A 16,292-nucleotide genomic window follows, 5' to 3' on the forward strand; every position below is an offset into this window, starting at 1 on the left:
CGATGGTCTAGAGTAGGGGTTCTTAACCGGGGGTATGGGAACTAAATGCTGGGGGTATGGGACTCGATCTCTGAATATTTGATTTATTAATTTTTAGTTGGTTAGAATGTTAGATTATAACTAGCACTGTTATTCAATACTCATTGTTATTCAGTTTGTATATTTGTAATTTCTCTGTTATTTATTTATTTTTGTAAATATATATGATAAATGCTTATGATTGCTTCATGTTCTATTCCTAGCTATCCATATCTAAAATAAATTCAAGCTATTGACATCTTTGGAATTCATACTGTCAACTAATAGGACTGGTGATGATGATTTTGACAGTCAAGTGAAGGGGGTATGGGACCATGTTGGGCAATCCATTGGGGGTCTGAAATCATCAAAAGGTTAAAAACTCCTGGTCTAGAGAAAAGCACATATAAGCTTAATTTACATCGCACCCATCTGTGTTAAAGGTCAAGATCTTTACACCCCGAAGGGCTAGGAGTATTAAACCACCATTTAGGTTGTTTCCTGACACCTTTTTTTCTGCCGTCTGAGGACTTCCAGAATTAAATTTTGCCTCAACAATGGGAATATAAAGCATGCAGGGTTGGCTTTTTTGACCTTGACCTAATTGTAAGGTCATGACAATTATCATTTTCACTTTTTTTTCCACCAAAACTCAAAAGGTTTGTCTGATTCCCTCTAGATAGCCTAGAGCTAGTCACATTTGTGCTTAATTTACAGCACACCCCTCTGGGTAAAAAGTCAAGGTGAAATAGCAGTCTGAATATATTATTTTTTTTAAAGAGATGTATTTTTTTGTAATCATTCAATTTGGCAATGTGGGATCTCAAAGACTGCTTGACCTTCCAATATGTTCTTGCATCATAATTGTGTACTTGTACTGAAGTTGTGCATCTGATAATTGATTCGTATTTTTGAGTTTTTTTGGGGGGGGGGGTGGGGGGGATTGGGATCCAATTAACAAAAACACCTTTTTGAACACAGCTTGAACAATTTTCTTCCGATTTTCATGACATTAAATTTTATGGATTGATTGTAGATAGGGACACATTTTCTTAATTTACACTCTGGGCTATCAGTGGGAAACAAAACGTAAACTGTTCAGCTGGGCAGAGGTATGCACGCTTCCCAGTGCAGTTCGAGTTCTGCAACTACATTGCTTTACTTCTACCATTTTTTTGGACAAATCATTGTGACAACACCAACATCCTACTGATCTCCACACCAACAATCCTTGCATTTTTACCTTTCCATAATCGTTTCTTGAAGACAACAAATATCAACTCTTCGGGTCGACATTTTAACAACCTCTCCACTCCTTCCAATCATCGTACCATTGATAATTCTTATCTGGAATGTTTGTTTGTTCCCATTTAAACTAATCAGGATATACGAGCAATTTGGGATTGTTTGCAATCACAGGTAGAGTCATTTTGCCTGTGCAGGTCATTTCCTCTGGGGTGTTCACCATTCGTTTTATCGTAGGCAGATGGACTTGCCCATGTGGTACTTCTGGCTGCACCAAACCCATGCTTTACAACTGCCATGAGGGTTTTGAGCTGAAGTTTCCTGACACCAACTTTTTTTTTCCAGGGATCATACCCTTTGCCTTTGGTTAAAAACAATAAACTATACTACAAGGCAGCAGGTGAGTGACATTAACTGACTTCCGATTTTACGTAGTGAACATCTACATACTGCACAATTTCCAACAGGTCAAAAGAGGATGTTCAACAATCTGATTTTGATGACTTCAACTTTTGGTGTCAAGTGCTGCACCCAAACAGGCAGGATGGACACCATTCTTCAGTAATTTGGAAACTATCAAAATTAGGCCATAGACCTTCTCTTTCCACTCTTCTCCAATAAAGGATCAAATACTTATCTTGTATAACCAGAAGAAATGCCAAGCAAGTCCTCCAAACCTGTTCAAGCAATCATGAGGTGAATTCGTTATTTGAACAACTTGGTCTTACCATTGAGTAATTATTCTCCTGGACAGACCCATAGATTCTTACAATCATTGCTGGGAACGCAGCTGTGCCACTGATGCAGTGCCCGTTTCCAGTAAGCCCTTCCTCGTTTTGCTGATCTCGGAAGGATGACAGGCCAAGTTAACTTATTTGGTGTTATTTAAGGGCATGACAGGGGATCAAACTCAAGACCTTAAGATCTTAAGCCAGCCACCTTAACCATGAAGCCAACACCCAGCATAAGATGATCTCAAAATCAAAGAATGATAACTGTGCATTCCAAAACATCTGAAGTATTTCCCTTGGTATGTCCGAATTCAATATTGCAAGGCCATCATCTGAGGTCTCATGAGGCTCCACTGTGGGCTGAGGCCTTCTTGTTCCAACTCTCTCTCTCTCTCGCTATCGAGTGCAGCCTGTGGCTGCTGGTTGCATCATTGGTTGGGACGCGGCTATGCCGCTGATGCAGTGTCCCCCTTACCAGTACACTGGTGCTCATTTTGCCGACCTCAGAAGGATGACAGGCTGAGTCAACCTCATGGTGTATTTTAAATTCAGCGGCCAACGGGGCTTGAACTCAGGACCCGAGGATCCCAAGCCGCCACCCTAACCACTAAGCAAACACCAGGCTTTTGTTCCAACTTGTACTTTTGGAAGCAGAGAAGGCGAAAAATATTTTGCATCACTGGCACAGTTCTGCACGAAGTCGAGGCACAAGTGCCAGGGGGTGAAACGGAGCCCTCTGAATAGCCAAAGTATCCACCTTGTTACCTCTGCCATCGAAGGTGGATGGAAGTTGTTTTCACCTCTGTCTGAACAGGATGTCAAGAGGTTGTGGACGGATTCGGAGAAAATTTAGTGGAGAGGTTAGGTGTATGACAATAATTAAATTAGATTTTGGTGCAGATCTGGATACGACAATTTGTTTTGTAAGTGATTCTTCACCATCGAGAGATAGGGCCAAGAACAATACATAGCACAACAGCTCATGAATGGACGAATCTTGGTGGACAGCATGGGTGTGTGACAAGGACGCATCGATTTGACTTTGGTTAAGATCCGAATCTGGGAATTTTTGTTTTTGTTTGAAAGTGATTTTTCACCATTGAGAGATGGGGCCAAAAACAATATATAGCATGATATTTCAGAACGTTGTGGACAAGTCATGACAAAACGTGGGGAATGAGTTTGGTTCGGTGACGAGAATAAGCCGATTCGATTTTGGTTCAGGTCCGGATCCATATCCGGCCCATCAGTGTGCTACAAAACAAACTGTTCAGACTGGCGGAGGTATGCACTCTGGTGGCACTCTAGTTTTTACTAAGATCACATTTGAAGAACCAAGTGAAGAAGAATTGGTGTTTTAGCACTGGAGCATGCTCTGCTGTCATATTTTGTTCCAAAAGCTCTTTTAAGGGTTGTCAATGAACCCCACACAACCTCCTCTTGTAGTTAGTTGTAATATTTCCTCATATTGCTGTCAACATTAAAGTGAAATGCTGCTTTATCACTCCAGTTGCTACAACGTCCACCAGCCCAACATTGGCACTCTCAGCTTCCAGATTATTTTCACTTCATGGTTCAGGACGTACGTAGTGCTTGGTAATTTTAGCTCGTCTATGATAAATTCGGGAGGAGGCGTTAAAGCCATGAAATTTTTCTTCAGTCAGTCCTTCCAGCAATGGGTCCATTAACATATTTTGGGGGGGGTTTTTTCCCTACTCCTCCGAGGAGGCTCAATGGATCGTTTAGAAGCTCGGCATGATTTATAATGTCGATGTGCAAAAACGAATGGAACCCTTTTTTATTTCCATACAGGTGGTGAGATAATTTGCCAATCAACTCAAAACGTAATCTATGTTTGTATGTCAATCACATTTCATGATATTCCGTCATCTCACGAGATGTTTTGTTGTTCAATTTAAACCTTGAAGACCCTGAAGACCCTCTAAGACTGCTAAGACACCAAGTCCCCGAAAACACTATCATCTAATGCAGCCCAAATATGACCACCCTCCATCGGGAGATGAACGTCTGTCTATCCCACTTGGGACTATTCATTCTATTTCTCTGATTGTAAACTGGTGAGTGACTGACTTTCAGGTCGACTTGCAGTCATCCAAAATTCAACCTTGACAGTAGTTGAAAGCATCTTTTACTGCTCCCACCCAAAAGTCTATAACATGGTGAAATGTACATCAACACATAATAACAGAGGGGGGGGGGGGGAAGAGGTGTGCAACAACCTCAATGAAACAAAGATACATTTTAAATACAACTCAAACATTGTGAACTTTCCAACAACTGGATTTCTGCATAAACACTTGCCGTGAAATGACCACTTTTGCTCCAGATTCTTCCTCCACTGCTTTGAGGTTTCGTCCAGCTTTGCCAATCAGATGGCCCACAAAACTGTTGTGGACAAGCATCTTCAGGTCCACATCACCACTGCAAAGTTTCAGAACAAGAGGTAGGAGGGGGAGTAGGCAGAGGAGGGGGGGGTAGAGGGGAAATTCAAGTCAAAGCAAACTTCCATCCAAAGGATAAAGGTCAGCAAGTGATTGTGAAACTCCTTTCCCCACTCACACTTATAGAATCCTGCCTATGCCGAACCAATCACGTTCTACTCATGACAATCAAAGTTCATCATCAGGTAAAACTATACCAAATTCGAACTATAACAAAGCATTAGATAGGAGTTGGTTATGTGTGAGAAGGGAGTTCTAGATGTATGGGGCGTGTGAGGACGCGAAGTGCCTGGGGTTGGGGTGGGGGGGGGGAGTGTTGTGCGGGTCGTGTGTGGACAGTCACGTTTGGAGGGGGGATGCATACGGTTGTGCATTGGGGGGATGTGGGTGTGGCATGTGCAGACCACAGTGCATAACAGAGCGCCAGAGCGACAGCGATACACAGACAGTTCAGGACTGTCTGTCCGATTCCAAAATAAAAAGCCCAGGAAGGATGACATGTCATGGGCTAACAATAATAGCCAGCATGGATTTACTGTGGGTGGGGTTGTTGTCTGATGGTGTGCATGCTTGTGGATAAGGGCAATAGAGTTTGTGTTGGGGTGGATGCAGAAAAGGCATGATGGACCTTCTTTCAAAGCAAATACAAAATTTCCTTGCATGAACCAGGATTTATATAATTTTGCTAATCTGTCTCTCCCCATAAGGGGGATGCAAGACAGTTGCAACTCCCGTTTTTGTGTGTATATATTTTTCCTTTAAAAAAATGTTTCTTTGCAATAACTTTTCGGATCAATGCAAAGTTCTAAATATGGGAAGGACTCCCCCACAACTAAAAATAGATAGAATGCTCATTGCCATTCACAACACGGCCCACAGTGTATCTCCCAAACACCATCTTGGTTAGCACTCGATGCTTGGTGAAAGTGATTTCCGTCATGCGTTTGAATGCAATTTAGAATGAAAAACGATTAAGTTTTCTTCATCTTTTGTGCAATAGGCATCTTTCACCATGCCTACTTTCTCCAGGAGTGGGAAAAGGGTGGGAATACTGGGTATGGGTTGGTGGATCACGGATTGTAGGGAGGATTGGGGAACGGTGGAAGGGGGGGGGGGATGTCTGACAAATATTATATATATATATATATATATATATATATATATATATATATATATATATATATATATATATATATATATATATATATATATTGCAAATCAGAAGTCAGAACCCAACACATAAATAACCAAATATGAAACGTGAAAGTTGAAAACTTTGGGAGTTAGAGTACGGACAGGAACGGATGGAAAACAGCATCCTGGTTGCCATGGCAACCACTTTAGATGACGAACGTATGTCACGACACACCATCTCCACAGTCTGTACCTATGTACCAAATATGAAACGTGAAAGTTGAAAACTTTGGGAGTTAGAGTGCAGACAGGAATGGACAGACGGACGGACGGAATCACATAATACGCCCCAAATATATATATATATATATATATATATATATATATATATATATATATATATATATATATATATATATATATATATATACATATATATATATATATATATATATATATATATATATATATATATATATATATATATATATATATATATATATCGGGCGTATAAAAAAAATAGTGTGGTAGATAAAAACATTAGAAAGGAAAAAATAACTTGCACCAAAATCTTTAACATTTTCATGCTCACGCTGATGCTCACACCGGGGGTATCGTGATAGCTCTCTGTTCTTCGAACAGGCGAGCTAAAAAGGAACTGAGCACAAGTGTTTTTTTATTTTAAATCATCAGTTGGAGCTGAACAGCAAAGACAAGACAACATATAAAAACTGGACGGGAAAGTTGAACTGCCAGCCTGACAGAGCATACATGCTCTCATTAAACCACTTGCCTTGGATTTCCAGCCAGATTTTTAGGTGGCATATTTTTTTTTACCCACATCACTATCTCGATTATATTAAAGTCAAAGTAACAAAACAATTAGCACTGATGAATACGGGTAAGTCACAAATGTGCTTCTGTATATGTGTGTATGTACGTATATACATATATATCCATCCATTGGGACCGAACTCTGTGCAGAGCATTGGTGCCACCTTTGCAGTCTCCTGGGCTATTGGGCACAATTCTGGACAGGTCTCCAGTCCAACACTGGATACCAGCAAGCTGGTACTCATTTTACCGACCTCAGAAGGATGACAGGCTGAGTCAACCCACCTGGTATCAATTCAACAGCCAAGTGGGATTTGAACTCAGGACCCTTGGATCCCAAGCCCACCACCCGAACCATTAAGCCAACACCAGGCAACTTTTTCCATGGTCTCGAGAACTGAAAAGTGATCCCTGCCTCAACAATCAGCTACACAAGAAAAGTAGGTTCTCATATGTAGCCAAAGTGACTTATTCGAGAAGATATTCCAACTTTAGTTTTGCATGTCCCAGAATGGGTGGCCATTTTATTCCATGCCATCCCGACACAGAGAGAACTGGTGCACTCTGTGATACCTGAGAAAGTCTTTCCATAACCCTCCCATAATTGAGTGGAGCAGTTTATTGCCACACAAAATTTTAATATTTATTTGGCTTTTCAATCTGGGACACGTTCAAAACAAACTGAATCCACAATGCAAGTCAGCAAAGGAGTGCTAACTAAGATGGTGCCGGTCACATGGCCTCGAGCTCTTGGCGGCTACACTTTTCACGGGTTATGAACATTCTATTTATTTTCAGTTCAGTTGACTCCCCATGGAGAATACTTTATTGATAACTCTGATGTCGAAGGTCACAGTAAAGCAGTTGGATTAAAGGAAAAAAAATTGGACATAGTTTTCTCTGAAATCACTTAACGAAAAAATTGAAAAACTTAGCAAATGTCATCAACTCCCCATGGCGTACACAGCGTGATAATAATGTCATGAGTTAAGTGGTATTCCAGCTACAATTGGTCAAATCAAAATCCTTATCCCAAAATCACACACACACACACACACACACACACACACGCACGCACACACACACACACACACACACACACACACACACACACACACACACACACACACACACACACACACACGAGTTTGATTCCCGGTCTGGGCCCGTAATATTTCCATACATATATGGAAATATTACGGGCCCAGACCGGGAATCGAACTCAGGTTCATCTATATATGTATATATATTTTTTCCACTTGGTATGTCCACTGGGCCCGGTGTATGCCCCGGTTAGAATAGGTGTACCATATCCCTGTGTGTCGTAAGAGGCGACCAGGGTTGCGTCAGGAAGGGCATCCAGCATAAAAACCTATGCCAAATCATTATGCGGACAACAAAACGAATTTCCATACCGGATCAGTCGAGGCCCGGGTTACCAACGACCGCCACCGGTACCGGTGGTCAGCAGGGTATCAGTGGAAATTGTGCTACTGCTAGGCGAAGGAGGAGAAGTTGACGGGGAAGGCGAGTCCGGAGGCAGTGGGAGAGGGGGAAGAGTAGAAGTGTGGAGGTGAGAGTTGGAACTCTGAATGTTGGGACAATGACTGGCAAAGGGCGAGAGTTCGCTGATATGATGGAGAGAAGAAAGGTGGACATACTGTGTGTACAAGAGACCAAGTGGATGGGGAGTAAGGCTAGGAGCATTGGAGGTGGTTTCAAACTGTTCTACCATGGTGTGGGTGGGAGGAGAAATGGTGTCGGGGTAATCCTGAAGGAGGATTATGTCAAGAGGGTATTGGACGTTGGGAGAGTGTCTGACCGAGTGATGAGTGTGAAGTTGGAAATTGAAGGGGTGACGATGAATGTCATCAGTGCATCTGCCCCGCATATGGAGTGTGAGATGGAGTATAAAGAAGATTTCTGGAGTGAGTTAGATGAAGTGGTGGAGAGTGTATCCAAGGATGAAAGAGTGGTGATTGGAGCAGATTTCAATGGGCATGTTTGGGAAGGGATTAAAGAAGATGAGGAGGTGATGAGTGGGTACGGTCTCAACAAGAGAAATGTGGAAGGGCAAATGGAGGTAGAGTTTGCAAAAAGAATGGAAATGGCAGTGGTAAATACGTATTTCAAGAAGGGGGAACACAAGGTGACGTACAAGAGTGGAGGAAAGTGCACACAGGTGGATTACATCTTAAGCAGGAGATGCAACCTGAAAGATTAGAGACTAAGGTGGTGGCAGGGGAGAGTATAGCTTGACAGCATCGATTGGTGGTCTGTAGGATGATTTTGGAGGTGAGGTTGAGGAACAGAGTGAGGGCTGAACCAAGGACCAGATGGTGGAAGCTGAAGGAGGAAGACTGTTGCGTGGAATTTGGGAGGAGGCGAGACAGGTGTTGGATGGTGGTAAAGATGGGTGGGATCATTGGGCAACTACAGCAGAAGTGGTGAGGGAGATAGCTAGGAAGGTACTTGGTGTGACATCTGGACAGAGGAAGGAAGATAAGCAGACTTGGTGGTGGAACGATGAAGTACAGGAAAGTATAAGGAAGAAGGGGTTGGCGAAAAAGAAGTGGGATAGTCAGAGAGATGAAGAAAGTCGGCAGGAGTAGAAGGAGTGGCGGCGAAAGGCAAAGAGAGAGGTGGCAAAGGCTAAGAAAAAGGCATATGACGAGCTGTATGAGAAGTTGGATACAAAAGAAGGGGAAAAGGATTTATACTGATTGGCAAGACAGAGGGACCGAGCTGGGAAGGATGTGCTGCAGGTTCGGGTGATAAAGGACGCAAATGGGAATGTGCTGACGAGCGAGGATAGTGTGTTGAGAAGGTGGATGGAGTACTTTGAGGAGCTGATGAATGAAGAAAATGAGAGAGAGAAGGTTGGAAGAGGTGGAGATAGTGAATCTGGAAGTGGGGTGCATCAGCAAGGATGAAGTGAGGACTGCTATGAAGAAGATGAAGAGTGGAAAGGCGGTTGGCCCAGATGGTATACCAGTGGAGGCATGGAAGTGCTTCGGAGATATGGCAGTGGGGTTGTAAACCAGATTGTTTAATAAAGTCTTGGAAAGCAAGAGGATGCCGGAGGAGTGGAGATTAAGTGTACTGGTTCCGATTTTCAAGAATAAGGGTGATGTGCAGAGCTGTGGAAATTACAGAGGGATAAAGTTGTTAAGCCACACCATGAAGTTGTGGGAAAGAGTAGTGGAAGCTCGGTTGAGAGGAGAGGTGACTATCTGTGAGCAGCAATGTGGGTTTATGCCATGAAAGAGCACCACTGATGCGATGTTTGCTTTGAGAATGTTGATGGAGAAGTATAGGGAAGGCCAGAAGAAGTTATTGTGCGTTTGTGGATTTAGAGAAAGCTTATGATAGGGTGCCAAGAGAGGAGTTGTGGCATTCTATGAGGAAGTCGGGAGTGGTGTAGAAGTATGTGAGGATCGTGCAGGATATGTACGAGGACAGTGTGACAGCAGTGAGGTGTGCGGTAGGAATGACAGACCGGTTTAAGGTTAAAGTGGAATTGCACCAAGGATCAACTCTGAGCCCTTTCCTGTTTGCAATGGTGATGGACAGGTTGATGGACGAGATCAGACTGGAGTCTCCATGGACTATGATGTTCGCGGATGACATCATGATCTGTAGAGAGAGTAGGGAGCAGGCTGAGGCGAGCCTTGAGAGGTGGAGGTACGCACTGGAGAGAAGGGGAATGATAGTCAGTCGGAGTAAGACATGTGCGTAATTAGAGGGAGGGTGGTGGTATGGTGCGGTTGCAAAGAGTCGAGGTGGGGAAGGTGGATGGGTTTAAATACTTGGGATCAAATGTCCAAAGTATCGGAGAGTGTGGTAGAGAAGTGAAAAAGAGAGTGCAGGCAGGATGGAGTGGGTGGAGAAGAGTTGCAGGAGTGATTTGTGACAGAAGGGTAGCTGCAAGAGTGAAGGGGAAAGTGTATAAGACTGTAGTGAGACCAGCCATGTTGTATGGTTTGGAGGCGGTGGCGCTAACAAAAAGACAGGAAGCGGAGCTGGAGGTGGCAGAGTTAAAGATGCTGCGATTCTCGTTGGGAGTGACGAGGATGGACAGGATAAGGAATGAGTATATTAGAGGGACAGCGCAGGTAGGACGGTTTGGAGACAAAGTGAGAGAGGCGAGATTGAGATGGTTTGGACATGTGCACAGGAGGGAAGCGGAGTATATCGGGAGAAGGATGCTGAGGATGGAGCCGCCAGGCAGGAGGAGAAGAGGAAGGCCAAATAAGAGGTTCATGGATGTGGTGAGGGTGGACATGCGGGCGGTTGGAGTGTCAATGGAAGATGTGGAGGATAGAGCGAAATGGAGACTGTTGATCCGCTGTGGCGACCCCTAACGGGAGCAGCCGAAAGAAGAAGAAGAAGAAGATTATATATATATATATATATATATATATATATATATATATATATATATATATATATATATATATATATATGTATATCTTCTTCTTCTTCTTTCGGCTGCTCCCGTTAGGGGTCGCCACAGCGGATCATCCGTATGATCCGCATAGTGATTTGGCACGTTTTACGCCGGATGCCCTTCCTGACAACCCTGGTCGCCTCTTACGACACAGGGATACGGTACACCTATTTTAACCGGGGTATACACCAGCCCTGTACACTGGTACTCATTTCGCCGACCACGGAAGGATGACAGGCTGAGTCAACCCCCTGGTGTATTAATTCAGTGGCCCAACGGGGCTTGAACTCAGGACCTTTTGGATCCCAAGCCACTGCCCTAACCACTGCGCCAACACACCAGGTTATATATATATATATATATATATATATATATATATATATATATATATATATATATATATATATATATATATATATATATATACATACATTAAACGTCATACATATGATCTCCTTTATTTACTCATTCATTCATTCATTCATATAGAGACTGTGGCTGCTTCATTTTATGGGGGCATGGCTGTTCCGCTGATGCAGTGACCCGTTACCAGTAAGCTGGTACTCATTTTGCCGATCTCAGAAGGATGACAGGCTGAGTCAACCCACCTGGTGTCAATTCAATCGATAACGGGGGATCAAACTCAAGACACTGAGATCTTAAGCCAGCCACCTTAACTTGTAAGACAACACCAGGCTTATCTGATGTATGATCCTTTGTGAGTGAATAATTAAATTTAGGTCATCGGTCATGTAGTGTGGCGGCAATATTGGATTGAAAATAAAAACGTCCAATTTTTTTAATGTTTTTTTTTTTAAAGTCTTGTTCTTCAGAACCGTTTAACAGATTGATGCAAAACTTCATACGATCGACTAGCCATGGGGAATATTTTTTCAATGGGACCTTCATTGATGTAATTTAGCCTTAATGTGCATAAAAGTCGTTAAATATTCTAATAAAATCAATAAAGCTATGGACAATGGCAACATATGCGACATAATAACATGCTGCATGGATGACAGGTATATGGGCCATAATAGTGGCGTGTTCAGTTAACGATGGTATCTTTATTGAGGTGAGACTATGTGCTCTATGAGTACCATTAAAGTTCATCTATTGGTTTTATGTGCCTCTTGCCTGTCACTATTGTGAATACGTGGACAATTCCATCCTGCATTTCAGTATCCACACACTGACAATGCACAAAGAAGGTTATACAGGTGCTGGTCAACGAAAACCAACAAAAGTTATCTTCCACAATAGTTGGCACTGATGCCACAAACCACAAACAATTCAATCGATAAATATTTTTTTCTTATTTAGCGCTTGTCATTTTCATACAAGCACTGAGAAAATTTAATTTTAGAGATAATCATTCCAACAGCCAGAATAATCTAGTGGCCTGTGCTTCGATCCCACAAGCTGCAATTCACAAGCCACTGTAAATAAAAACGAGATACAACGATGGATAGTATTAATCGTACAGGCCCGTCTTTTCGGCTTCCTTTCGCAACAACTGCAAAATCTGGCGACAGGCTTTCGTGCAGCCTTCCACTGTTGACCGAATGGTCATGGCTTTGTCGTTCAATATGTTGGAGTCCCGTCGCGCAATGTCAATCCTGCAAAACAGAAAAGAATATAGACGTTTTCAAAAAATGACCATGCCAGTACGTTTATGTGTACAGGGAAGTTTCCACGTTTTCAAAATATATTGCATTGTTCCAAGTATTTAAAAAGGCACAGTCATCACAAAAAGTGCTAAAACACACGAGGAAATTACCCTGACATCGATGCTCATGTTCGACACAGTAGCCCATTTTTGAATGAAATTAATTTCATGATGGTGATACTAAATTTGTTTTACATTTTCAATGCTCAGAAAATAAATTATAAATATCTGACAAATAAAACAGAAAACAAAATACCATATTGTGGAAAAGAAACAACTGATTCCAGATGAAAAGAAGCAGCATTAGAGATATGAAATAAATGATACATAAAATTAATCATAAAAATAAAATGTGTTATGTTATGTTAATATCATTCAAAGCACGTCGCAAATTATATATTGCGTGCATGATGCAAATCACAATAAAAAATAAACTTTGCGATACATCACATAACTTAACAAATAGGACATCAAGGTAAACAATGCCGAATCCGACGACATCAAATAAGGCAATATCTGCATGTCTGTTCCTTATAAAATAAAAAACGGCTTGGTCGACCAGAACCAAATTTGGAATTCCCGCTCAGGGTACCCCCGGGTCAACTGCATCCTCTGCATGGACTCCTATCATATGGTCTCTTTTGCTCACAAACTATCTCCTACAATGGCAAAACACTGCTTGTGCATGGGTGTGGACATAGCCTGGGAAACCTATGTTGGCTCACAGGATAAACAAGGTGGAGGGGAGCCCTTTGATAATTGTCTCTGGGTGATGAAAATGCCAATCTCCTTCATTGTGCACAAAGACTACCATGGTAAACAAGTGTGGACCAAGCAAAAATTCTGCCCTATTTGATTTAGAAGGTATGACAGCAGAACTAGCTGGGAAGCTTAGGTTCTTAGTACGAGTGCAGCAGGTATATGGGGATAACCACGGCAGCAAAAATAATGTCGAGATATCTCGACACTGTCCTGCAACCAGACCCAGGAGGAGGTCTAGAAAGTGAAAAAGACCATGAACATCTTCCTCATCAATAATGTAGTTTTGCCAATTCATCTTGACACTGCCCTAAAGTCATGTAGTGATGTATGATTGATGAAGCAGTCGGTGAGGATCTATTTGACACTGTACTGTAGTTGCAGACCTGCACACATGGAGCCCCAAGACATCTTGTTGTTCTCCAATGGATTAAGCTGGTATTTGAGTACGATATCATCGCCAGCAATTGAACAGCGTTTTTGCTCAGGATTGCATGGCAAACATCTCAACGGTACAAGGAAGGTACTAGAAAAGTGCCCGAAACATTGTCTGCTTTATCTATTACCCAGTCAGCTTACCATAATTGTCAAGTATCTCACACACTTGTAGTTGAAGCAAACGGAATAAAATAAAAACTAGAAAGCATCTAAAAATTCAAAGCCCATCCACGTCTGCTTTGTACTCAAATTAAACTTGACAAAAAATATATATATATTCTTTTATTAATGTTCTCCATATTCTTATAATAACAATGTGTTGGCTTAGTAATTAAGGTGGCTGGCCTGGGACCTAAGGGTCCTGAGTTCGAACCTGTTGGCTGTTGAATTAATACCAGGTGGGGTTTAACAGCCTGTGATCCTTCCGAGGACAATGAAATGAGTACAAGTGGACTGGGGTAATAACCATTTGGGGGTAACCTGAGTCGGAGTGGCGACCCATCCAGGACTGTACGCTTTGCCAATGAAACTGAAAAGCTCTATGTGCCTTTACAGCATGAAAAGGAATGGTATTACTATTATTATATTCTCATAATAAAAGGTTTGTTGAATATTTGATGACAAAAGTAGAAATTGTTTAAAATAAATAAATAAGTAAAAAACCAAAATTAAAAATAACCCAGCCATCTTGTGCTTGATGCATAGCGGATGGGTTGAGAGGGCCAATTTGTATTTACTGTGACATTGCCCTTGACATTTTGACCCAATTATTAGTCTTCTCCATATTCTCATAACAAAGCTGTGTTGAAAATTTGATGACAAAAGCTCAAAAAGTTGACAGACAGGCAGCCAGCCAGCCAAGCAAATGCAAAACACAGTCTGCCGCTGCATGGGATATTGGCTGATAAATATTGTTGCGGGCCAGGGGTTTGGTGAGATGATCACTGGGGGCGGGGGGGGCGAAGCTATCTCGGGTTCCCACCAGACTCCCCGGAATCGCAGGCCGTCGCACACGTAATTCCGTGAGGAGGGGGGGGTCGCTAACTGACCGTGAACGCCAATAACTCAACTACATGACTTAGGGTCCTCCACCTAGTTTATCAAGTTACCTAAAAAATAATCACGTGATGTAATTACCGGGGGACACACCCTCGGTACGCCTTGACTGAACCGGATCGCTTTACCAGATCAGATGCAGCCGAGCGACACTGCCAAGGACGTACCGGCTAAAAGGAATGGATTGTTGGGAATAAAGTCCCGGCTCAGTTAGGATACAGACCATGCTGGATCAATGAAAGAAAAGACAAAAACGAACTGGGAACATTTCCACAAAGGATTTATTACAGGCAGGTGAGGAAAGATATGTGGCACAGTGCATGTAGTTTATTGTTGTGTGCAAGTATAGATAGAAAGAAAAGTATGGTGCGACAATAAAACAAACAACTTACAAAAGCAGACACAGAGCAGACTTATCCCGATATACCTTGTGCAATCTAAACTCAAGTGAGGACAGGCGCCATGACACACACACACACACACACACACACACACACACACACACACACACACACACACACACACACACACACACACACACACACACACACACACACGTTAAGGAGAGGAGATGAGGCTAACGGTCTCTCAATACCTTACACGATTGACCGACTGTGCCACCAGTATGTTTTGGGGGGATGCTCGGCTGGAATATCCCTCCCTGGCAGCTGGCACGTCGTTCCCTGCTTCGTGGAATTTCGTGCAGCTAAGTGTTGATCCAGAGAATGAGGCGCGACCGTCAGGCGTGAAGGAAGGACTTTGGGTGGAGTCAGCGGCGAGTCGGTGAAGAAGGACGGAGTCAGCAGACGATTGCAAAGATGTTGCAGGATACCAGGCCAGACAGAGCAGGATCAGCAGACAGGGACCAGCAGACAGGAACGATGAGCAGGACAGGAACCAGCAGACAGAAACTGCAGACGGCCTCGCGACCCGTCCTTTATAGACCCTGCGGTGCAGGGCGGGGCGTCACCCCGAAGCGATGTGTCGTCTCCCGAATCGGGCGCTCTGATTGTGGCCCGGCCACCCCACGGCCCGGCCACCATGACCGGAAGCGGCCTCACTGTACATCTGGCTAGCCATAACTGAGCTGCGGAATCGTCTCTCTCCGAACCCCACGATACGAATGACCCTGCACCGAACTCCCGGGCCGCACCCGGGCCGGTGACTGGCTGAGGGTCGCGTCAGTCCCGCATGCCCGCCCGGGCACCTCCGGTGACCCACGGCTAGCGCTGGTCAATGTGCCCGCCTCGTCGGCATGCCATACGGCCTGAGCGTTCCAGGCCACACAGCACGCCTCTGCCCAGCAGCAGCCGCATCGAGGCGGAGGTGCGGAAGGACGTCCACCGTCCACAGGAGACATTTGTGGCCGTTGTGGTGAGCGAAGACCAATGGCAAGATGTTATTGTAACCCCATTCACAGACATGAATGAAGAGATGCGCTATGAGTATGCATGCCCCATACCATGCACGCGGATCCGCCATTGTACATGTGGTTA

General features: G+C 43.4%; 1 protein-coding gene across 4 annotated transcripts in view; it reads right to left on the minus strand.

Annotated features, from left to right (window-relative positions):
- LOC147021309 (insulin-like growth factor 2 mRNA-binding protein 1) overlaps positions 1–16,292 on the minus strand; it is an 88,100-nt gene that overhangs the window by 42,305 nt on the left and 29,503 nt on the right. For all 4 annotated transcript variants that reach the window (XM_085891143.1, XM_085891142.1, XM_085891139.1 and 1 more), the window contains 2 exons: positions 12,359–12,493; positions 4,317–4,436 (listed from right to left, as the gene is read on the minus strand). In XM_085891143.1, coding sequence (XP_085747269.1) covers positions 4,317–4,436; positions 12,359–12,493 — 255 coding nt within the window. The remainder of the gene's footprint in view (positions 1–4,316; positions 4,437–12,358; positions 12,494–16,292) is intronic.

This window comes from Eptatretus burgeri, chromosome 8 (genome assembly GCF_056783735.1).
Source record: "Eptatretus burgeri isolate ZD-2024b chromosome 8, Ebu_testis_v1, whole genome shotgun sequence".
Taxonomy (NCBI): Eukaryota; Metazoa; Chordata; class Myxini; order Myxiniformes; family Myxinidae; genus Eptatretus; species Eptatretus burgeri.